Source organism: Fringilla coelebs, assembly GCF_963513975.1.
Source record: "Fringilla coelebs genome assembly, chromosome: 3".
Taxonomy (NCBI): Eukaryota; Metazoa; Chordata; class Aves; order Passeriformes; family Fringillidae; genus Fringilla; species Fringilla coelebs.
The window spans coordinates 63,049,217-63,075,112 of NC_140030.1; the positions used below are offsets into that span (position 1 = coordinate 63,049,217).

Sequence of the window (25,896 nt, forward strand, 5' to 3'; positions counted from 1 at the left end):
ATACCCTGTTATGAGCTTTAAGATAGGAAAATGCAATTTCCTGGTGCAAACACTTATTTTACGCTTAATCTAATCAGAATGATCGTAAACCAGTGATTCACAAGTTCTGTGTGTACACCCTTATTATGATATTGTTCTTAGTCACAGAATTTATTGTTCTTAGTCACATAGTTCCTTTTACTCCAGGAGAAACAATTCTAAAGCAGTTGATACTCTATGGTTTGCCAGTATTTTTTCAGAAGATCCTTTCAGTAGCCAAGGGCAGTTTATGTTGTCTGCAGAGAAATAAAGTGACTAGACTTTCCTCAAATGGCCACCAAATGACTGAAGAAAAACCTACTTGTAATGGTTATTGACCATTTATAATATTTTTTAGTTTGTCATCCACTTGTAGTCTTTCCTTTAAAGAATTACCAGAAAAGAGACTAGACCACAACTTAATTCAATCACGGCAAGCAAAGGATGGAAACAGACCCCACACAATAGCTGTAGTTCCTTTCTCTCTTAAGAATGATACTGGCATCTAAACAAAGAAAATTTGAGGAGGAGAAGGAATCTGGCTTTCATTTTTGGAAAGTATAACAGTATGTCTACAGAGACAATAACATATCCATCTCCACAATGGCTTTGGCAATCATCCTTTGGTCTCAATTTCCTACTACACAGTTTCACCTAAACCTAAAGTGAATGAAGTCTCAGCCTTCAAGAACACTATTCCCATACATATATACACTATAACATAAAGAAGTTATGCATTGTTCAGACTGGGGTCTTCTGGCTTCTTTCCCCTCACTGCTCCTAGGAATCTGGTTTTCTGAGCTGTTCTGTCACCATCAAACCCACTTGTTTTCACGTTAGCACAGCACCAGCTCACTTTGATGCCAAGTGGGTTTTCATCCTATCCTTCATGGAATTATATCCACCTTCCTGACTAGAATCTGCTGCTGCAATGACATGAGGCAGGGGTTGCAGCTGGGTTTAACTCTTCATCTTACCTCTCTTTCTGATACTGAATCTCACTTCCTCCTTCAGCTGGAATGCATATTGCTTAATCTTTCTCTGTACCAATTACTTTTGAAACATGTTGGTTGTAGGTTCTTCACTGCATGCAGCAGTCCCACCACATTTACTGAAAGCTGCATAGGACATAGCTGTTGGATTCCATGATGGGATCTCAAGACAGCCCAAACTTCCATGGTGGATCTGGGAATGAGTTTATTGAATGTCCCAATAATACTTTCTACCCATAGTGGCATTCACAAACACAATCTACAACCTGATGATTCTGAAGACAGGTTGTTGGATCTTGTAGATAAATTAGAAAAAGAATAAAGCATTTGAAAATTCTTTGCTCTTGATAAGGTTGCTTGCTTTGAGCAATGGTGCAATCTTCAATTTCTTCTTCCAGGTTTTCAGGCCTTAGATAATTTCTTCTTCCAGGTTTTCAGCCTGGACAAGACAAGAAGTTAAGATGCTCCCTTTTCTGCCTTCCAGCCACAGCCCCCTCAAGAAACCCCACGGCACAAAGCACTCTTGGGAAATCAGAACATCTTTCTTTTATATATGCATCTGTATGATCAGAAATTCAGATTTTTTTTTTTTTATTTTTTTATTTTCAGTGTCCAAAAGCATTAATGGGACACTGTCTTTACTCTCCACAGGTCTTCCCAGGGGAATGGGATGGCAGGCATGTGCGTACAATCTTCCACTCTGTGGTTTAAGAAATTAGAGCTAATTTTTTTCAGTGAAAGTCTGTATTGTCCTTCCTTCTAGGCTAAACTATTGGTATTGTCTTCCTCTTGAGATTAATTTTCTTGACTGTTGCTCCAGTCTAGGTGACTTGCAGAAGAGCTCCTAAAACTTTTGGGCTTCCTTCCAAAATTTTTTACTTTGTCAGATGACAAATTAGCACAGGGAACAGAAAATGTACTTGACTTTATCCTGTCAGTGTAGGAAATTATGTTTCTGTTTTCTCTGTTGTGTGCCAAGATTCTGCCTTCTATCTGGATGTGTTTGTCAGCAGGACCCAAAGTTTACAATACAACCTTCCCATTAGTACGAGCGACAGAATGCATCTGAGTGTGGTAATGGATATGCATTTCTATCCTGTATTTTACCAGCCATATCAGCAAGAACGCTCCCTCCAACTTTAACTGGAAAAAAATTAATGATATAGCAGAGAAATATCTCAGGTTTTCATCATGCAAAATGGGAGCCTGTTAATAATCAGGTTTTCAGCTGCAGGGTGGTGGAACCAACATGCAAACACTTAGAGACCACATTTTCCCGCTGAGCAGACGTACATCTAATAAAATGTGTGAAATATAGAAAGGATCAGATAGGAAGGTTTGTCTTTGAGGCCATTTTGAGGACTATAATTTCATAACTCAAATAGTTTTCTCTGCAAGAAATCTAAATATCACTGAAAGACAGGGTGAGAATATGCCAAAATAAACCTAATTGTTTTTTGATAGATACTTCCAGACAGTTCCCTCTCTGCTGTGTTGTATTTCCAGCACACTTCTGGTAAGCTGAAGTCCTCAATTACCTCTCTGTTCATAAAATAAAAGAAAAAAAATTTTGCCAATACATCACTGCTCAGAAATAGAATTTAGGTTTTTAATTCTCCCCTACAATGGCCCTATGTGATGGGCCATTTTTTATTTACAAAATTACAGAGTCAGATGGAACAATTTATAAAGTGCACTTCATTGGTCAAGCATCAAGCTCTTAAAGGTGACAGTACTTCACTTTGCAATAGATTCAAATATATTTGTCAAATACAACTTTTGCAAGTAAGTAGCTATTATTTTCTGTCCATGTTTGGAGCCTTCCTTGACTTTCTTTCTCCTTATTGCTCCAAGTCAATACTTCTCGTATTAGTGCCCCTTTCCCTATTGCACATGAGAATTTTTCCACTATTGGGAATGTCTCGTGCAGTCTATTTCATAGATGCATGTACTGCTTGGTTTCCATTAGAAATATAATTTATGGAGGACAGTGCAATATTTAATTATTTTATTGATTTCATTGCACTCCACTGGACACATATGATGCATGTGCACATCTTGGTTTTCATTTTGTGCTTTGTTTCATTGTAAAAGACATTTATTTTGGCTAGATGCAACTATCAATCTACATCAGTTCATTTATTTGGCAGCTGCAAATTTAAAATACTACACAGTATTATTCATTAAGATTTGATGGGAAAAAAAAGAGGGAAATTAAATATAAGGATAATTCCAGAAGTAAAGAATACTCAAAGGAGGTGAAAAAAAAAAAAAAAGAGAGAAAAAAGATTGTTCCATGTTTTCAACTGAGACAGCAGGTGAATCATACACCTGCTAATGCTGAAATAATGTACTCCCACCTGGAGGGAAGTCTCCCTCCAGATGCTAATAAAAAAGCCTATTGATGCTCCTACAAGGTTATTGATGTAACTGCTTACATAGTTTTGCCAAAACCAGTAATCATGTGGATACAACACTAAGGTGTCACTGAATGCTGTTATCTAATACTAACTATCTCAACTACACACATCAGCTACTGAATTACTGGATTTGATGTAGCAATTAGTCAATAAAATCCAGAGCCAGGACAACAGATACACTGCTCCTCCCAATATTAAACTGTGTGTAAAGCGAGGATACTTGAAAAGAAGGCTGTGCTATTGTCTGTTGTTAACAAGGCTATGATTGTTAGAGCCCTCAGCACCAAGATTTAATTAAATGAATACAAACAGGCAGTCCCACAATAGGAAAAGGCTTAAGGAGCAGCATAGAAGCAGTTTTGAGGAAGGACTTATTTTTCTTGCCTAATTTACTATTTCCAGTTATTGTTTACAAATCTTTCATGTCAGAGCACTGCCGTTAATGAAAGTATTTGTGTTTACTGCTTCTTACAGTTTCCTCGGAAACTAACGTGTTATTTATCTTCTCTAGAACTAATAACTATAGCACTAATGTCCTGGTTATAAAGAGATGGCTGCACTCTAGACAAAGCCAGTTGAAACTCAACTTCAGTTCCAAGGACAGCAAATAAAGGCTAACAGTGCAACTAAGAGAATCAGGTTATACTGAAAAGTAAAGCCTGTCTTAACAAGTACTTCTGAGAAGTGCAACACCTAGCTGAAACATGGGCAGACTGATTTGTTTGTTTGGTTTGTTGGGGTTTTTATTTTGGTAAAATCTTCTATCTTCTCCATTTCTTTAGGTTACAGTCAAATTATTATTCAAATTATTATTAATTAAAATCCACCTTCTCTCATATAAAAAAAAAAAGAAGATGAAAATCTTTTGCAATAGAATGATTTACATTCTATGCCTAACAGGTATTCAGGCACCTCATTCAGACTGGATACAGCTTCAGCAAAATTTCCAGATTCAAACTTCATTGCTGATGGCATGCATATTACCTGGAACTGAAGATTAGAAATGCACTTTCAAAAATTTCACCTTTCTGGGATAAAGCTAGCTGTGACAGATATTTTTTTCTACCTCTATATATAGAGATGCAAACTAGAAGGCAGTGAGGAAAATTTAGTGCAGCTTGAGATGGGAATACATTGGCTCATTTGGCTTCAGTGAATGTGTGGAGTTTTGACCGCACTGTGTTTGAAAATTGTGTTTGCATTTAGCCAGTGTATCTATATGATAAAGAAATTACATTTATTATAATTATTGGTTTAGCGCAATACACAGTATTGAAACAAAAAAGCTCATAAATTCTCTTTGTCCTTCAAGACACAGCTGTTTTAAAAGAACCTTATCTGAATTGCAGAAAATTAACAGGAAAATTTTACTTTTAAAATACCTTAATATAAAAAACCCCCACTTGTTACATTTCTGCTAGAGAGATCTAGTACAGAAGAATATCTGATACAGAATACTTCTCTACATATGATTTGTTAAAAATGTTTTTGCAACACTCTTTGAAAAACAGGAAACATTTGGGCAGCTAAATCGGATTTGGTATAGCTCCAAAGGTGCTTCAGTGCACATTTGTTTCAAAATTGAACAATTATTGTATAGCAGTAAAAATGCTATTTTGATCTGAGAGGAAAAAAAGTGACTAAAGTTTCTTTGCTAGTAGAAAATGCAGATTTAGTGTAACAGAAATAATCCCAAAATGAGGTTTTCTTCAGTAAAGGGCATCACCAAAGTGCTTAATTTGACAGACAAAGGAGTAATTGAGGACACTGTTTCTTCACAGTTCAGAGAAACCTGTCTGATTTAATAATTTAAGCATAATCTGACTACTGAAACAGTAACACACAGACACCAGTATTTTCATAAACCCTGGTCCAGGAAGCACCATAAATGACTTGCTGCAACCATTTGCAGTACTGCTGGCAGCGAGGCACCCCAACACAGGCTGCTCCTGCTCTGCTAACACTCATAACCCCAGGCCAGGAGGGATAACCAGCCATGCTGGAACCCAAGCTGCCACAGTTCTGTGTTAGAAGTATTCAAGTAACTTAGACCACGGTTACTTTTGCCGCAATAACGCCCCTCACTTGAAGCTAAACAGCTTTCAAAATACGCCCCTGCTTTGCGCATGGAAACAAAGAGCTCTCTTCTGGCTTTATCAGTTGGTCTAAATATTTGGGATTTCTACAGCATGGGGAGTGGGAAAATGATATTTACACTACCCACCTTTAAGCACTTAACGTACTTCCTTCCCCCTCCCTGTCTCCAGTGTCTGCCAGGTTTACATTTGCCGCAGCTATAGCACCTCTGTCTCCTCTGGGAACTGAACACCAGAAACGGCTATCGCCTCTAGCTTTGTGATAAGTGGCAAGGAAACAGGATGTAAATTCACATGACAAGTACTCACTTAATAATTTTTCATAAATGATAGTCCTATTATATTTGATACTAAACAGGGAAAATATGTGTACAAACAGAGCCATTAATCTACTTCAAGTCATCTGTAGAGAAATACTGTAAGGATCACGTTCTCATTTACTTAATTGATTTTTATTGTCTGCATGCTTGTGCAAGATTATGGTGTAAGATGACAACATCAACAGTTCTGGTGAAACTAAAGAGGGATATTAGAGAATACTACTATGCAATACTATCTACAGAAAGCTATCAGTGCCACCAAAACTATCACTGAGATAAGGAATGTTAATATCAAACCTGGAGGCTACCTTTGAAATGGACAATGTTTGATCAGTAACGATAAAGATGCCAGAGCTTACAAATATATTTATTTCCCTAAATTCTACACACTTATAACTCCAGTCCTCATAGACCACAGATAGCTGAGGCTTCGTCATTTTTTCCTAAGAACTGTAGGGACACATGAGATTTGGTCCACAGAACAACGTGGGCATACAGCTAGTTTAAACTGAACTGTAATCAGTTTTTTGCAAACAGAGAACTTTTAATAGTACATACCATGGAAATGCAAATGTTTTGCTTCTCTGTGGACATTTTAGAATGGATTATGATGATTCTAAAGTTTTATTCTATACTGTATCATACCTTCATATATGCAAAAATTAACTCTTACTACTTGGATATAAGAAGAGGTGGAGATATGAGCAATGACAAAAATGAGTCTTTAATTCTTGGCGAAAACGTGCCATAAATTCCATACTGTGTTCCACCACACTATAGCCTTACAATTTATCCTTTTCTTACATATTTAGTAAGTTTAATACAGTCTAACCTTATGATATATCACTAAAGCTAATTCTCTACAGTGAAAATAGTAATTAAATTCCATAGTCATGGAAGAGAGAAACTGCAGGACAATTAAAACTCCCACTTATTTGTTGTGCTTTAAATTAACTATTAAACTACCTGTTGTCATTCTCAGATTATGTTTTGGTGTGTCTGTCCAGATACACCAAAATGTTCCTATTACAGTCATTTACTTGTTTACATACTCTTTATTTTTCATTGTGATAATTTCCACTGCGTATGTAAGTACACAGACTTATTTTGTATCACTGTGTTCAGCCAGACCCAAAGCACACCTAAAATTCAAAACACAAGCATAGCCACAGTATGAAATTAGAAGAACAAACACTAATGAAGAGTTGGTTTAGGCTTTGAGAAATATCCATATTTATTTAATTCCAGGCATTGACTACTTGGTCTCTCATGCAGTTATGCCAGGTTTAGTAAAAAAAAAAAAAAAAAAAGAGAGAGATTTATAAAGGAACCTTTTAACTGGACACAAATCTCATGCTATGGTTGTTGCTCAAATGGTAAGGACATGATTTAGTGATGGACTTGGCAGTGCTGGGTTAATGATTCTATGATCTATGATTCTCTTCCTAACATTTGGATAACTCAAATGCCATGTGGAACAAGCTGTGTGCATCCTGTATAGTCCCTGAGAAATTATGAGTTTTTAGATTTGTTTCTGTAAGGTTTAGTACCCATGACAGGTTATGGAAAGTAGAATTTACCCAGATATCCTGCCCTCAAGTAACTTGGAGTGAATATATTGTTCCCAGTTTGTTTCCCTTCTTCACCACTAACATAATTTGTGTCTAAATTACTGCATTAGTATACTGCAGAATCAAAGGTCCTGCATTTATATAAAAGACATATTAGAACATAAATATTTGTTCATGCTTGGTGATCCCTCTTTTCTGGAGACAAATTAACAATCTTTTGTACACCAATGTTCCTATGGCAATATAGTAAAATACACTAGAACTTCACCATTAATAAATTTTATGATTAATCAACTGTATCAGGTGAAGCAAGAAGCACTTGATTGTTGAACCTTTTATGAATTTGGTTCCCCTCAACAGAAACTTTTCTTGAAACTTACCAGTTTCATTAAGCTTGTGCTACGGAAAATAGAAAACATGCCTAATAGATTACGGGTGAGAACATGAATGAGAATTTGCCAGTAAAATAAAATAAACCAAAACTTTATTATAATATAGATCCATCACAGAAACAAAACAAAGGGTAGATTTTTTCTTTTCTCCCCTTTGGTGCTAGTTCCATGTGAGTGATCATTTGTAAAGTAATCACATAAAAACGCAAAGCTCTCCCTTTAGAAGTTCAGCTCCTTTATGAAGGCAGGAAAGTCACAGCTCTGTCTGATCCTCTTCTCTGCATGCCTCCTAGTTTTGCCAAGGAAGCAGTACAGAATAACTGTTGACTCCAAATCGGCAAGAGTAGGAAGTCTAATTAGTCTGCAAAGGGATGGCCATTCCTTTGTAGTTTGACACTGGATACACTTCAACACATCTGTACACTCCCATTTTAAAAAAAGGGAGCTTTGTAAAACTCTGGCATGCTTACATCCTGTTTCTTTTGCAATGCATCATACTGTGGCCAGAAGTGCTGCTATTGTATATCTATCAGAGCAACTTCCAAGATTAAACTAATACATACTCAAATCTTATTTTATTTTCAAAATAGCACTCTAGTTTGAAAGAAATTAGTAGAACCCAAAAACAAAACCAAAAACAAACAAACAAACAGACAAACAAACCCCCAAAATCCTAAAGCATAAAAGCAGCACATCTGTTGGATAGATAAATCCTCTAGAAACCAGACTGCAGTTATGTAGGGTAATAACAGCCAGAGCTAAGCAAAGCTCAGGCATGCTGCTTGACACAATGGCCTGTTTTCAACTCCCTCCTTGGTTAATGGCGTTTGTAACCTCAGGTTTCGCTGTCCAAAAATCTTCTACAAGAAAGCAGAACCCAGTCAAAATGGAATCGGCACTGCAAAATACCAATTCTTGCTCTTTCCCCCTAAACTAGTCTTAGTTCACTGGAGAGTCATTTGGGCAAATCTAGTCAAGTTTCACATACCAAACCGTAATTAGAGAAAAAAAACAATTACATGTCCTGTTAAGAAATAATATTCTCAAAATTATAGTGGAAGGAACAACAGAAAAAATAGTACTGGACAATGTGGAATAAGGCTATATTAAAAAAAAAAAATCATATGCCGTGACACAATTTTCTCCTTGCAGTTTATGAATTGCCTGTTTTGTATAAGATGCTCAAGAAAAATACAGTAAAGGGAAAAAAAGAAAAATCACCTGTTAGTCTGCTGACTTTTAATCACTCCAGCAAGAGCTAGGCTGCTTTGAGTAAGAATGCCAACCTGAAACAAAAAGTGACAAGTTGTGGAAAGCTGTATCTGATGAAAATAAAAAAAAGGAAATTCTGGAGCATGCCAATGTCATGGCACAAGCAGAACACTGCACTCTCCACAAGTGCCCAAAGAGAATTATGTCAGCCCCCATCAATTACAACTGCCACTCCCAAGAAAATCTCAGAAATGGCAAATATGGGTACAGGTACAAACGTGACAGAGAAAAGCTTTAATATATACATAGTTATTTTTATACCATGTGCTCCACAGATACCAGACCCTGATATGTAAAGGAAATGGACAAAATCACGACAATCACTGATAACATTTAGTCTTTCTAGACTTGTCTTAAAAGAATTGGAAGCACAGTTTTATATCCAAAGTCTTCACAATAAATTGTCTTGAAACTCTGAACTGATATTTAAGAGTATGTTTTTATCATCTTTGCTTCCACTTAAGCCAATCCAGACAGAAGTTCTCCAGCATCCCCAAATTATAGGCCTTGCCATCCTTTTCCTCTCTTCTCTTTTACATGCTCTGCAATCACATGTCACAAAAGAACATCTGTCTCTTCTCAATGAACCCACCATTCCTGTAGCAGTTTCAGGAGTTCAAGGAAATCACGCCTGCAGCAACTCATAAACCAGCACACATTTGTATGAGTGTGCTCCACCTCAAGAGAATAAAGCAAGTTATTCACTAGTCAACTCACACAGTTGCAACAACACAATGTTTTTAAAAACCCCCTACTGACAAGTCTAAAGTACCAGCCATTCCTGTTGCCACATTGTAGGGGTGGGATTTGGTTGCTTTCAAATTGTTTCTGACTTGTTCATGACAAATGGCAACAAACACCCTGGCTACAGGCATGGAACAGTAATTGAAAGCAGTCAGACAGCGGTAAACAGAATAGAAAGAATAATTTTTATTCCACATAAATACTCATATTGCATCATCTTCTCTGCAGAGAAGTCCACATACTTATGGGAAGTCCTGATTTTGTCCCTGTGGAAGTGCTAATTTCATCATTTAAGTCAAAGATCCCGATGGCTCTAGCTTTCTCCTCCCATATGCAGAAAATTTTGACATCTAGACACTAAATTAGATATGATAGAATCAGACATTATTAAGACAGAGACCAATGTTCATACATTGAACTTTATTAGTTTTCTTTTCATGTAGAATTGGACCAAATAATTTTCTTCTCTCCCTGCCTATTTTGATGACACTAATCAAAATCTGTGGTGCTGGATAAGGGAATCTCTGAAGAAATACTTATTTGCCTTCAACAGCTGAATGCTTGCAACAAATTCCAGTGTGATCATTGGCTTGTTTGTGAATGGCATAACACAGGTTATGAACCTGCATTTGGTGGCAAGTGTAGCATTTAAAGAAATACCAGATAGAAATGGATGTACTATGTTTGAATGTTTATGAAGCAAATAACAAATTTGCATCAACACTTTCTAAATTTTTTACTTTGCCTCTATCTTAAAATACAATTTTCAGTACAACAGTAATTAGTTGAGCACATCAACTTAGTAAAAACTGAATTTAAAAGATATGTGCAAATCTCTCTGAATTAAAAAGGTATGTGCAAATTCTGGACAATCAAATGAATCAATGGTGTAATTCACTATGATAATTATTTGAAGAATGAGCGAACTGTGTTGGTATATGTTTTCCCTCCCACTTCCAGCCCCCCTTATATTCTACCACAGTGAGACTTGAAATACATAACATTTAGGTTCCAGCTTGCCAGAAAGAAATATTAATTACATTAAAAACTCTAATTTCTTTTACACTTACAAGAATGAAGTACATACTCCCACACAGAATAAAACCAGAAGCTCACAGTATTGAAATAAGCATACATGTCTCCCCAAACACTTACAGCAATAAAGATGTAGGCAGTTACATTTTCTACATTTGTTTTATTTTAGAATGTGGGCTAATTTTTCCTTTCATCCATCCACTTCTGTGTGGAAATTCTTGTGTGAGTCATGGTTTCCATATAAAGTCCTTTTACTGGGCACTGCCAGAGCATAGGTAGAAAAAAGGATGACTATGAGTAGTCCCCCTAAATTTTCTATCATTTTATATTTTGCATGTACTTTTAAGTTTGTAATTTACATTGCATCTTCATGAACAATATCTGCTGTGGTTGTTTTAGAACATATGATGATGTGGTTGTTTTAGACATATGATGAGCCTCTGCTTCTGCTAGCAAGTCTAACAAGGGACTGGGAGTCTTGTGGGAGGAGTTCTAGCAGACAAAGAAAAAACTGTTTCATATTTTCAAACATAGCTGAGGTTACCAGCTGTCAAACACTGGAGATAAATGGCATCCAAAATGATATTACATTAAAGTCACAACACACAGAAAACAAACAATTTGAATTACACTCAACAAAAACATCAGATTTAGTATTTTTTAGAGTGGAGGGAAGTCCCCTAGTGACAAAAAGTGTCAAGCAGCTACCCTTATCCTAATGAGCACTTCGCTATACAAATGCTGAAGATTCCTCACGGCATGATAAATTTTCTTCAGGAATCAGGATGCACACATAGTAGACATTAATGCACGTGCTCTGGTAATCTCCTGGGAAGCCCAAGGAGTCTCATGACAATTGCTTTGTGCCAAATCCCAGAAATTACTTAATGAGTCTTCAAATGTTATCAAGTGGCTGACAGGTCCTACTATAAACAAAGCCCCTCAGTTCAGCATTAGACATGGTGGCTACTGTGTTTGGGCACATGAACAAAACAAACCTCTTCTGCACTCTTTTGTACTTTTTGTCAAAGTTCCCAGTCTTCTGAGTATTTTGAACCTAGCCATCCTGTGAGACCTGATCAGCAGGACCTTTGCTTCGGAGTGATGATGAAGGAACCTACCAAGATACAGACTGATAAAGCATACAATCCTTGCAAAGTACTTCTGTCCCTTGATGCCAAATTTTTGAGAAAACTACTTGAAATCTGAGTCTTAGTAGAGAGTTTCAGAAAAATGGCTGAAAAAATGTCAGTATAAAGATTATGAGATTAGAACCTCCACTCTGGCTATCTGCATACCACACCTGGATCCATTAATGCCATTGCTATTGTTCTTGTATTTTACTCAACAGCAAGCAAAGCTTTCCGAACACAGCAAACACTTATGTACATGAGCACTCTTACTGCCTCACTAAGACCATTCAAATGGTTGGAGTTACTCAGGCAAGTAAGTGTAGGATGAAGGCCAGATGTGTGTGGTTTCTGCTACCAAAAGCTGTTGAGATGAAGTGCAGCAGTTATGAGTACCTGCATGCCTGTTTTACAAACACAGATTTAGTGTTGACACTGAATGAAGCATTTTTCCCAAGACTGCGCAGATACATCTGATTAACTTCAGCACAAAAGAAATATTGTTGTTTTTTACAAAAGCTTACAGAGATGTCAGTATGGGCTCATTCCTGCAAAGCTGAATTCACACCAAGAAATATGGACTCTATCTTGAGCAGTGCCATTTCTTAACAATATGCCATATATATCAATCTTTCAAAAGCCTCAAAAGCTTTTAATACTGCAAATTAAAAAGGTGTTTGCATTGAGAAGTATACTAACTGTGGATATTCTTTCACAGTCAGAAGCAAATGCACATTAGATATTGAATTAATAAAATCTCTAAATATCTCTTCATTTGACCCCACACTCACTCACAAAAATGCTTACAATGCATTGTAGCAAACATTAGGCCTAATAGAGATAAAGTTATGTTGAAAACATTTTCCCATGGGAAAACACTGGGAGAAATCAGGTCATCATGATGTCTCAAGTTCTGCAATATCTTTTTGAAAAGTAACATCTCCAGGTATTTTGGAAGATGGAGCATCAGGGTTTAGCAAAAGCCAGAAAAACCTTCCCAAAAGCCATTGACAAATGGAAATTTTAACTCTAGAATTATTTCAGTCTTGCAACCCAATCTTCAAATTTATCAAGATGTCTTAAAATAAACGTTTCATCATTAATACCTTAAGAAAGCCATTCTGTACCCATGGTTAATATTTTTTCAATAAATAAGATTTGCATCATCTCAGTGGCCCTTCTTTGCACCTCGTACTGGCAAATAACTGTCATCAACAATGATCAGAATCAAATCAGTAAGTGACAATGAACTTTTTCTACTGATACAATCTCATCCAATGTATACTAAATGCACATTATGAACAACATTTTTTCTGCTTCCAGTATCCTAATTTTTATTAAAAAACCACCGTCTTGTTAGAACCTACATGAATTAATTTGTTTTGTGTTTTCAGTTTCACTCCATTCTAATCCTTCAGTTAAAATCACAGGATTTTCCCCAGTTCTCTGCAGGTCTTGCAACCCTTCCCAACTTCATCTCATCCACAAATTACATTTGACTTAGATCGTGACCTCAACTAAGTCATTGATACATGAAACAGGATGTGTCCCTAGGCTGATCTCTCTCCATTTGCATTCTGAAAATAATTTAGAATTTACTGCAATCTCTTTTTCCACCAGCTTTAATCTGTTTTTCAATTCTCATGTTAATCTATTTCCATTCAAGTATTTTTAGAGTCTTATGTCAAGCATTATTTAATTTTAAGTAAATTAAATTAATTGCATTCACTTTCTAAAAACTCTGTGTCCCAAACCACTCGGGATGAGGGGAAGAATGAAAGGGCAAGGAGGAAATATACTATATGCTACCATACCCATATTTGAACTTCCAAGGCTTTTGTTCACCATCTGAAGTAATCTCTTGCTTAGGTTTGTGGTTAAAATAGCAGGCCTGAAGTTGATCACAGCTTTTTTTTTAAATACAGTTGTTTAATTCCATTAAACGTTCTTATTACTGCATTTATACTTATTTCAGTATTGTAGAAAGGAGGCTAATTTGGACCTCTCATAAATTCAATATTTTAAGATTTGCATTAGATGCTACTACTTTATATATTCCTGCCTGTCATTTACAACTACAATGTTTCTATATCTCAAATCTTGTAATTTCTGCCTATTGTTCCCTAAGTTTTTTTCTGTTTCTTCATGTAGTGGGTTTACCTTGACGAGACACCAGGTGCCCACCAAGCTACCTCTATCACTCCCTGTCCCAGGGGGACAGGGGAGAGAAAACAAGATGGAAAAACAACTAGTGGGTTGAGATAAGGCAAAACAAAAAACCAAACAATCAAACCCAAAACAAAACAAAAACCAACCAAAAAACCACCTTCTCTGCCTTGCCTAGAAATTCTATTCATTTGGGGAGCTTATTATAATGATCAGCCCTTGTCCTCTCATTACTTGTCAGAATTACAAAAATCCTGACTATATTATTAAGTGTTAAATCTAAATAATCCCATTTTACAGATGGGCTAATTGAGGCAAAGGAAAGTTTACAATTGCATCAACTACTTAGCTGGAGGTCTTTAAACTTTTACAGATTAGTTTGTTGGGCTCTGACTTGTGAAATAGCTCTGAGTAAAGAGTTAATTTCCATATATCCTTCTTTAGATGTTGTAGTCATACTGCTGCCAAAGAGACTCTGAAGCTCTTCAAAGAAGGGAAGTACAATGACTACCTCCTTCTTTGCAACACATACCAGCTAAAACTCAGACCAGATAATCTTTGCAAATTACCCAAGAATGCCTAAACATGTGGGCTATCACTCAGACTTAGCATTGTATTAAACTACAGCAGACTCAGCATTGTATTAAACCACAGCAACCTCCTCCCAGCTATGCAAACACCACAGATTGAACACAGACTTTGAAAATGGGGAGGCAAAGGAAGGAAAGCAGAAAATCAGTAGATAGCATTTTAAGGCCAACAGACCTCTGTAGTTCTCTGCAGATACTAGGCATTAACTTATGCAATCTCCCAAGTTCTCCAAAAGAGCACATCAAGTCAATTTTAATTACTTAATAAATAGGACATATTTAATAAGCATAGGTTCTTAGGGTGAGAGGATCTACTCTCCATTTTCAGATTGCTGTCAACTTGTATTTTTTTTTTGCTTCCCTTTTATAGCTAAACTTAAGATTCTGCTATTTTGTCAACTAGGTTAACTTTCTCCTGTGCTCACGTTTGTTCCAGTTTGCATTAAAAAAAAGTTTTTTTCCCCTGTCATTCTAGTGCTCCTTTCCGCCTCTTCTATCCCCCTGTAATCTTCTGCCTTAAGAGCCAGCACTTTTTCTCATCACTTTCAAGAAGAAATTAGACAACCTCATTCCAGTCATTGTCCTGTTCCCATTCCATGTGGGATTTTAAGTATTTTTTCTGCAATCCCTTCTGTGCCCGCTCTCATTCTGTGAAGAATGCTATTTCTTTTTCCCCCCTGGCATATGCCTTCCCTCTTTCAAGCTTGTTTTCAACGCTCTTATAAATAAGTTTCCTATTCTGAGATCATTTAGGGCATTACAACAGTGTCTATAATCAGACTGTTCCAATACTCTTGTAAGCCAAGGAGAGCTCTGCTGGCAGCACGAATACTCTTTTCTTGATTGATAGTGAAATATCTAATGGAAATTCATGTTTTGTCCAGTTCTCTTGTTGCTACAGCTGTGCATTGAAAGGTGATGATGCAGTAAGAAAAAAGTACTGCTCCTTTTCCCAACAAACTTGGTTACAATTCCAGTGTTTAAAAATAGACACTGAGGTGATTGTGAAAAACGGTTGCTCAGTACCAGGATGCTTTGGTGGTTTAGAAACTTGGCATAAAAGTCTAGGTTTTCCTAGCCCAGATATCCTGGCCCAGGCCCTAATTCCATAAACCGCACGACAAAGGATATTGTAAAAAGTACGCAAGAATTACACTTTATATAAGCATGGGCACTTTCCAATCTCAACCAAAACATCAGCACAAAGACTTTACAATAACAGAAACGACATTTGATCTTTTGTAAATTTAACTTCCTCTGAATTTGTGTTCTCATTCTTTTTGTATTGGGCTCCTATTTTACAGTTGACATGAAAAAGAAGAAAACCAAAGATCATTCATTTGGAATACCACGCAATTAAATGCTAACTTTCAGCCCTATGCTACTGCATCTAAAACCTCACATTAAGAACAGCATTTGTCAGCAGTATCTACAGTATCTATATATTTGTATCTAACATTTTCTCAAAACTTGTAAATAAGGTAATAATTTTTTTTTTAAAGGCATTCTAAATTTACATGCATTATATTGTACATGCACTGATACATCTGCACACAAACCACTATCACCCCCCAATTCTGCTTCAGGCAAGAAGTTTCTCTGCTGTTAGTTTCTCACAGGTCAGTATTATACAGACTCAAACATTACTGTTACAATCACATTCTGGAATGTGATCATACTTAAGCTTGTGCTTCTCAAACTTCACTTACAAAGGACACTGTTAAATATTCCACCTGAAATTACTTCAAAAATTTGAGAACACTGCTTCAGTATTAGTAAATCCAAGTCATTTGAAAAAATCTTCCATTTTATAAAGGATGACCTCCTCCGCAATGCACTTTTTAAAGACTTCTGTAGGAATCCTGAAGTATAATACGGAACTTTCCTTGGAGAAAAATGAAAATACAAAGATAAAGCAAAAAGATAAAGCCTTTTAAGTAAAAAACACTGAACAGATTGACTAAAATTCTAGCTTACATAAGTAGCAAAACTGAACATGGTATACCTGATTAAAATCTGACAGAGACCTCCTTCTTCATTCTTAAGCAAGACTTAGAAGATTGAGAACTCACAATCCAAAGGAGAATGGCCAACAAGTATGTAGGTGGCAGTCAGACTGAAAAGGAGAGTTGTTAACTGCAGCATGAACAAAATCAGCTGAACTTGTGTGGGGAAGCAGTTGAGAGAAGCTATGCGTTGATACTTTATCACTCAGAATGCCTGTAAAATGAATCAGTCAACACTTAAAAACTCACACAACATTTAAAAATGGGCCATAAATTTCAGTGCCTCTCACAAATTTCAATTTGGAATAGCTATAGCCTAAGTACCTACATTCTCCTGAAATTTTCAAATATGTATACTGTTTGAACTGTTCTGCAACAGTGGTTTGTACTTTTGGGCTATCTCCTGTATTTAAAGCTGTCCCAGAGGCTATACCTAATTGAATGGAAATGCTTTGCTATAATTTACTTTAGGCATCAATTTAGATGGTAAATATTCAGTCTGTTACATCAAAAATTAGCAGCTTAAAAATGGGGTTTAAAACATGGCTTTATGAGCTGTTACAAAAACTTCTCAATTAAAAAATAAATTATTACAGCAAAATCATTTTATGGAAAATCATTTCCATAGGTTATGTCAGGTATTGTGGTCTGAAGGTTGGTATTAGGATATGTTCCATTTTACATGAAAATTTATATAGTAAATCTTTTAACAGTAATTTATTTTCAGAAAGAATGTCTTGCTAGCTTTTTAAAAAAATTCTTAAACTTTTGTATTACCGTTTTCATCTCCATTCCCCTCAGAAACATTTACTTTAATTTCTTTCTAGGTGGAAGAAAGATAGCAAATGTGCAAATGATCATTCAAACAAATTGCTTATGGCTTTTGCATTGCTTATCACTTTTTTACTGATGATTCTCTGGTTTCTTTAGAGGAACCAAAAGGTACAATATAATCATGGCCAACAGAAAATATTTTATACACTTTAAGAAATACTTAAATTTTCATTTTCAAGTGTAGCTACGTATTCCATTTCAGATCATTCAATTACAAAAAACCCCAACAGCTTTAATTCAAGAGCCTCAAATCAATACAACATTATATCATAGCTTACTTATTTTTGCATGTAATACAAAAGCTCCAAAGTTCTTTTTATTATTTTATAAATGGAAATAGGAAAACTGAGTTTTTTCCTACAACTTCTGGAGACTGAAGCTGGTTTTAAAAAATAGTAGTATGATCCTGAAATGAAAGAAATTTCTGACTATTTTATAGTAATGCTACATATACTTTATGGCAATGCTACAGTGTAAACCAAAACTATATATGAAAAGTGTAAACCAACAACTATACAGTGTAAACCAACAACTATATATGAAAAGACTTGGCAGTAATTCAGTTTGATACTGAAGTGAGAGATCTACCTTGCATGAAACACTGTACAAAACAGACTTACTGCTCATATCTGTACAGCACCACTGTCAAAAAAGTTTCAGATAGTTTTATTCTAAATTTCCCCAAATGATTAAAATCTAACCCAAGTCACTGTCCAGATTAGCATGCTATACCATATCAGAAAGCAACACAAAATTACCACATTTTATCTTTTAAGTCTCAGTCAACTAAAGTGCTTAAGCATACATTTAAAGTTTCATATTACCCATGTGAAATCTGCTGTCAAAGACACTACACACTTTAAGGGATATAACCAGCTAAACTTTAATGCATGCTTATGTTTCATTTTCTTTTCCTTTCTTTTTGCTTTGAATATAATACTCATTTTAGTCACTCCAAAGCAGCGCAGCTATAAATAACATGGATTTGATCCAGCAGCTTGGAAAGACAGAGAGATCAGATAAAATGTCATTAAAATTATTACATATATCAGACATGCTTTATGGTGTACTCAACTATTATGTCATGCCAGCTAAAAGACTGTGTATTCTTTCTTTTAAACAGGCTGGCGGGATTTTTAACAGTCAAGAGCTCTATAATTGCAGTGGTAGACCTCATAAAGACTCAAAATTCAGTTTCCAAGATATTTTAATTAAATCCCAAGTCCAAAAGTCTTCACAACAAAGCAGACAGGAAAAATATTAGTTGGAAATACAAAGCTCTATGACACTAATACCAGAGAAAAACCCATATTGTTTTAATGGCTGAAGAATGAGCTTTTTTCCAGCCTCTTAAAAAGATGGAACAGTTTTGTTCTTTCAGTAACTCTTCCCGAAAGTTCAAATTATTTAGAATCTCTGCCTCCAGTTTTGGGATCATTGTTGACAAATATTAGTATTTTCTCTTAATTACCCATACAGATATATAAAATTTTAAGTGTTCACACAGAAGGAGCAAGAACCAATAATCAAGAATACATGTAGTAGTCCATACACCTGTGGGGGATTAAATTGGAACACCATCAGTATTACTCCCTCTGAAGTATCAAGAGATGTTTTTTCCAGAACATTTTCAAAAGAAATACAAATGTCCTCAAGACTCCCTCAGCTTAGACATATGTCTCAGATAATACAAATACTGAAATAATTTACGTATAGAAAAGTCCTTCCCAGTGTGGATCTGTCAGCCTTCTCACATTCAGCTTCTCATTTCAGGAGGAAAGCACTAATCTTAATTATAATTTTAAAGCTATTATACCTATTAAATAATTGTTTGCAATAACAAAACAGGAGTAAGAATTTTAACAAAACATCCTAATTCTCAGGTTTTTTACAGTGAGCATTTTCCAATTCTGATAATCCAAATATTGCAAAATGAATTCTAACTCTTGAGTGGTGTTCACAGTACTTTCTTTAATATTTTGCATACATCAAGCCACTGCATTCATGTTTCAAGCTCCGTTGTCTTTAAAATGAAAACAGAGATTCCTACTGTACCCTAACTGCTAATTTGACACTGAAACAGTGGTTTCATAGTCATTAGTGATGGGATTGAGAACTTCCGTGTAACTCCACTTCCCTAACAGGTACAGCAATAAACTGTTAGTTCTTTAGGCGAAAGACATGAATCTGTTGGATTAAAGCTTCATTCTCTGCCTGTAATGAGTAACTTGAGGGCCTTCTGTAGATTTTGCACAGCAGTGCTCACATCTTCATACTGCAATGCACTGCCAGCATATTTGCAATATTTTTGAGCTCTGGCAAAGTCCTCTGGAGTCAAGCGGACTTCTCCTGCAAAAACATAAGTATTACAGAGTTACTACAAAGGAAATCTGACTTAAGCTTCCTTTCTGATGATTTTTATGTTTTACTGGTGTTTGTGGTAATATTATGAAAACCAGGCTAATATTTGTGGTAGCATTATAAAGACCAAGCTACAGTATTTCTCCTGTTCTGTTCTCTTTTCTTTCCATTCATACAAAGCTTAACTTTGCTATTGAAAAATGTGAGGACCTTTCTAAACACTGGTATTTGCATGACCCAGTGCCTTTCAAAAGTAAGCCAATACCTTTGAGAAAGATCTGCTCTTCATCTAAGACAGCAAAGGAGAGCTTTTATATGACATTAAGTTAGCTGTAATCATGTTACAACCTGCAAGAAACAAGGACAGTGCTTTTTGTGTTTACAGCATAATTACTCTGCTTTCTTCAGAAATAATACAGAGTTAGAAACTGTTCCTTCTCAACTGGAATAACTTTTCAGAATGTAGAAGCATTTCTCACTGGCATGTTTTCACACATTTTATGTTTCTGTTTTTCCAACTAATTTTTGTTTCCAATTTTATGTAAGATGACTGAAGACAAGATTGATGTCATGAAATGAGCCCATTTTTGTAACATTGGAGAACACTAGCAAAAAATATTCCCACAATATAGTATAAACCATAGTATGTTACTTATTAATCAGAGTTCTCTTGAAGTAAGTTAAAATTTTAGGAATGCTATTGTGCTCAAACACATGCATTCAGTCTTGAAGAAGACTTAAGCCCTAAATGGCAGAAGATTTTATATGTGAATAGTATCACTGATGTGGGTGTAAAATAAAGCAGAACTGTGTTACTGTACCTCCTTCCACCCCCAAATTCACTGTGAGTTTTAAGGCCAATCCCATACCACTCCAATAATGGGCAAATTTATATAACTCCAAATATGGACAAATTATAAAGTCTTTACTCAGGTTCTTTCAAAACAACTTGTAAACGATAGATTTTTATGGGCACAGATAAATAATTATATAAACCACTAAATATTATGCATATATTTAATAACTTCCCACACAGTATGGTATAAGCACTGAACAGATTTCACAGATTAAGAGAAAATGTGCTTTTAAATGCACCATATATTTTACATAAAATTTAGTTAAACAAAGATTTAGCTAAGTACGTTTTACTCTTAAGCAACTACATGAACATACTTAAAGCCATTTTTATGGCGCAATTTCCATTAGCTGAATCCTTTCTTTCAAAATAGAACTGTTGTTAGCAATACTGTGAGAATGTTTACTAAAGAATCTCTATTCTTATCAAAAAATGTCTATTATATTTGCTTTTCCTTCCCCCAGTCTTAGTATTTAAGAACAGCTTTTGAACAAATAAAAAAGAAAACCTGGGAACATTAAAAATTAGACCAGTCTGCTGGTTTTCAAAACAACCCTACTCAAATAAAATCTGAAAGGTAAGCACACTGAAGATTAATTTTATCAATTTTTAAAATATACTCTAGAACTCCACTTATTTTCCTTTCAATAAATAAATATAACCATTGAGGGGCATAAAAACTTGGCGGGCTCATTATGATGGCAATGTATATTAATTTCATGCTTAGTAAGTGAAGCCACATTAAATCTCTTAAAACACATACACATGTGAGTAAATACACACGAGGGAGTGCATAAACACAGGCCCACACCTCAGGTATTCTGTAACCTTAGGAAAGTCACAGACTAAAAAGCAGCTGGGGTTAATCTGCAACCACATTTCTTAACATCTTTAAGAAATTAAAAAGAACAAGTTTCCCTCAAAGTAGCTTTATGCTATGATGCCAAAAGAAACTACAAAATCATTCTTTAAAAACTGGCCAAGGCATCGGTCCAGTATTCAAATAATTTATTGGAAGCAAGCCTAAATTCACCCGTCTAATCTTATTTTTACAGTATGAGCTCTATTAAAGTTTTGCTGGCATAAAGCCTTATTTATTATGAAATCTACCTCAGATGCTATTATGACACAACTTGAGAGAAAAAAATTATTAGTTTTAAATTTATAAACCAAAGTTTATAGAGTAAGAGGGTTGATCTTTTGATGTGCTCAGTAGCCTGAGCTCCTATTGAAGTCGACACCTCACAATGGAAAAGCAAAATAGAAACAAACCAGCTCTGTGTTCTGAAGTTTTACAAATAATGCAAAACTTAACTGCAATGACTGTACTTACATCAAAGGTATAACCACAAAAGTTAGTAACCTACTTCAATTTACATATTCAAAGATTAAGCAGTTTGGAGGAAATGCCCTGGGGGTCCTGGTGGACATGTCTGCCCATGAGCCAACAATCCACCCTTGTGGCAGAGAGTGACAATGACATCCTGTCCTGCATTGGGAAGAGCACTGCCAGCAGGCGGATGGAAGTGATCCTGCCCCTTTCAGCCACGCCCTGAGTGCCGTGTCCAGTTCTGGGTTCCTCAGCAAAGAGAGACAGACCGACATCCTGGAGACAGTCCAGCAAAGGGCAACGAAGATGACTAAGGAAATGGAGCATGAGAAGTGGCCAAGAAAGCTGGGACTGCTCAGCCTAGAGAAGAGAGAGCTTAGGGGGACCTTATATCAAGTATATAAACAGCTGAAGGCAGAGTATTAAAAGGACAGAGACAGGCTTTTTTAGTGATGCCCAGTGACAAGACCAGAGGGTGAAACACAGGAGGGTCCTGTCTAAACATCATAAAACCGTTTTTACTCTGAGGGTGACCAAGGTCTGGGACAGCTTGCCCAGAGAGGCTGTGGTGTCTGTCCCTGGAGAGATTCAAAACCTATTTTTAGAACTAGCAGTGACATTTTTTCTCAAACTTCCTCAGTGCAGGAAATTAAACCACGGGGAGAGTGCACGGGCAGGGGGAGACAAAAAGGACATGGTCCTGAGTGACTGGTTTTACATGACTCTTCCTTGAACAGAAGGGTTGGACCAGATCACCTCTTGAAGTCCTTTCCAACCTCAAGTATCCAGTGATTTTTGGCTCTAAAAAAGCCCAACAACACTGAGATACAAAAGGTATACTGTATTAACTCTGAAACAAACTTGCTTCCTGTGTTAATCTGAAATTATTAGGACTGTAGTAATATTACTGAAACATTATAGGAATATGGAATCTGTAACAACAAGCATGATTCTCTTAGTTTAAGAAAAACACAAAGTGAAACTGATTTGACTAGAGCTGCTGAAATAATTTTGGGAAAAAAAAAGTTTTAGAATGAAAGTAATGCGCATTTTACATAAATACATCTGCTTCTCCCTGGATTCCTTTTCTACCCTTCAGATGTTTTTCCTTTTTATGATGCCCAAATATAAGGCAGATGATTTAAGAACATTTCAATCATACAAATTGGTGCATAAAAACAGGGATGGAAAAGGTAACAAATGGTTTTTGAAACAAGAGACTCTTTTTTCCCATTAAATCACTTGAAATACTTGAAATATAAGTACTCAAGGATTTCTTTTTAAGATCATGAAAACACATTCAATGTCAAATTATTATTTCTACTTTGTGTGTAGAATATCAAACATTAGACACACAACTACAATGGACAAATGCCTTCTTTATACTATGCCACCTGTGGAAGGGAGCATATGGCAATATAAGAAGACCTTATAAAATCTGTGTAGCACAACTATGAATGCCTTCAGTGTTAGTAAAATCTAGGGGTAATAAATTTTTTAAGACAACTACACCAGAGAAGTGCACACACACATACATGAAGTTGCTGCATAATTCTACATTCTGTTGTCAGACACATTAACCCATGCTTAAATGAAAAAGCTTTGACACTTTCAAAAGTCAGTGTTAAACTCTGAAACATCTTCCCACAGGACAGGACAACTACTGAAAGACTTATGCTAACTAAAAATCAAAGAACACTATTCCTTTAACTTATTCTTTCTTTGATAAAATATTCTACTATTCTCCACCAAAGTTTTTCTCTAGTAACAGCTTTAAACAAATAGCTTCTCCCATGTTATGGGAAGCAAAGAAAAGATATAATTTATCTTTAAAATATACATTTGATCTTACTACAAGAAAGAGTCTTGCAGGAATATGTGGAATATCCTGTTTGGCTGTGCCTATACTACCACATTCAACACTGCCAAGAAAGGCATTTCAGCACTCAAACTTGACTGTCTGCCGTGTCAAACTGCTGGAACAGACTCCAGCATGGTTTTGGCCCATGAAAACTAGCACTTTCCCAAACAATTCCTGGGCATGACTTGTGGTCAGAGCAAGCTACAGACCGTTCAATAGGAGCAGTCTTAACAAGCTACCTTGTTTAGGTTTAAAAGTTTAGTAATATGGATGTGAGAGGTTCTGTGCCAGCTGTTCTCTGTGCCAAGTATTTGCAAGCCTGTATAATTTGTTAGCATGGACACAGACATCACGTCTAAGTCATGGAACAAATGTGGACCTATTGGATGGAGGGCAACACACTATGATCCCTCCTTCTTGTGCAAAGGAAATCTCAGTTCCACTAGTTCCAATGGCACATTGGTATTGAGGTATTGAGGTGTGTACCATTCATGTTGTGAATGGTACATACCTCAATATGCAGCAAGGATCTAGCTCAGATATGCATACTGCAGCTCAGGAACTGGGGAGGGCTCACGGGTCCCACAGTTTTGTACATCCATTAACAGATACAGGCATTTCTCCATCTATTCATGGGTTAGAGAACAAGGTCACTGTTGGCATAGAAAGGACTTCTCAGCAGCATGAGGAGAATGCACAAGACAATGACAGGCAAAGACAAACGCTTTCCATTGCTCTCAAGCTTAACTCTACACATGCAAAGATAACTATCAGTGTACCTCTGCTGACACATCCCCTGTGCCCTCTGATCAGGACTTGGGCATAACTGACAGTGTGTCTTCTAAGCTTTCAAACCAAGAACCTGTATGACCTTTATAATTTCTTTGCCTGCACTTTTGTAGCACTCCCTCATAAGAATGTGACACACAGAGCTGTTACAAACTTGTAGTGACACAACAGAGATGTGCAGAGGAGGAATGCAGGCATGCAAATACACAGGTTAGATCAAGTTAAGAGATTTATCATGCTGCTTAGCAAGGGTCTTAATCTTTATAATTGCAATATTACTTATTATGCATTCTCATAAACACACTTAATTCCTTCTTATTTATGTACTTATTAAACCACGTTATCTCAGGTGGGTGGTAAAAGGGAGCAATGCAATCATATTATTCAGATATGAATAATGGAATGTCTTAAACTTAATAAAAAAAAAGTTTTAATCAAAATGATGACATTTTTGACAACCAGAAACAAACATTCAAACCAAGAAACAATGATGACTAAAATTTTTAGAGTAGTTACCGAAAAATCTGGTACAATGACTGTCTAGAAAATCATGATAAGCTAGTTAAACATGAAAACTTTGCTTCTAAACATCACAAAATTTGCCTTCCAACTAGCAGTTACTATGGCAAGCCTTAAGTAAAGCTTTGAGCCATTTCAGTTGAGGAGCTACCAAAATCCCCACAGCAGTCCCCAAAACTCAAAAACTATCACCAAGTTTCAATGTTACAGCTACAGGTCTGAGGTGTTGTTTTCAATAAAATGAGTTACAGCCACTTGAGACCTCAGTGCCAGCTCAGCTGGCCAGAGCACGGTGCTAATAATGCCAAGGTTGTGGGTTTGATCCTTGTATAGGCCATTCACTTCAGAGTTGGACTCAATCCTTCTGGGCCCCTTCCAGCTCAGACTATCCTGCGATTCTGTGATTACAGTAATATGGCAGAAAAACTGTAGCACCTACAGTACCTTTTGCTCTTCAGGAGAATACTAAAGATTAGCATGTGTCTATCAATTTGCTATTTTTATTTCTTCTGTAAAAATGGCTTTCTAATATATTAAAATGGAAATATCCTTAAGCATTCTTTATGCCAGCAGATTAAAAACAAGTTGAACATT

General features: G+C 36.2%; 1 protein-coding gene across 2 annotated transcripts in view; it reads right to left on the minus strand.

Moving 5' to 3' along the window:
- Window positions 1-18,775: 18,775 nt before the first annotated feature.
- The window catches only part of VTA1 (vesicle trafficking 1), a 37,981-nt gene continuing 30,860 nt past the window's right edge, over window positions 18,776-25,896 (minus strand). For both annotated transcript variants that reach the window (XM_084202727.1, XM_084202726.1), the window contains exon 8: window positions 18,776-19,935. In XM_084202727.1, the coding sequence (XP_084058853.1) occupies window positions 19,790-19,935 (146 nt within the window). In that variant the 3' untranslated portion in view covers window positions 18,776-19,789. The remainder of the gene's footprint in view (window positions 19,936-25,896) is intronic.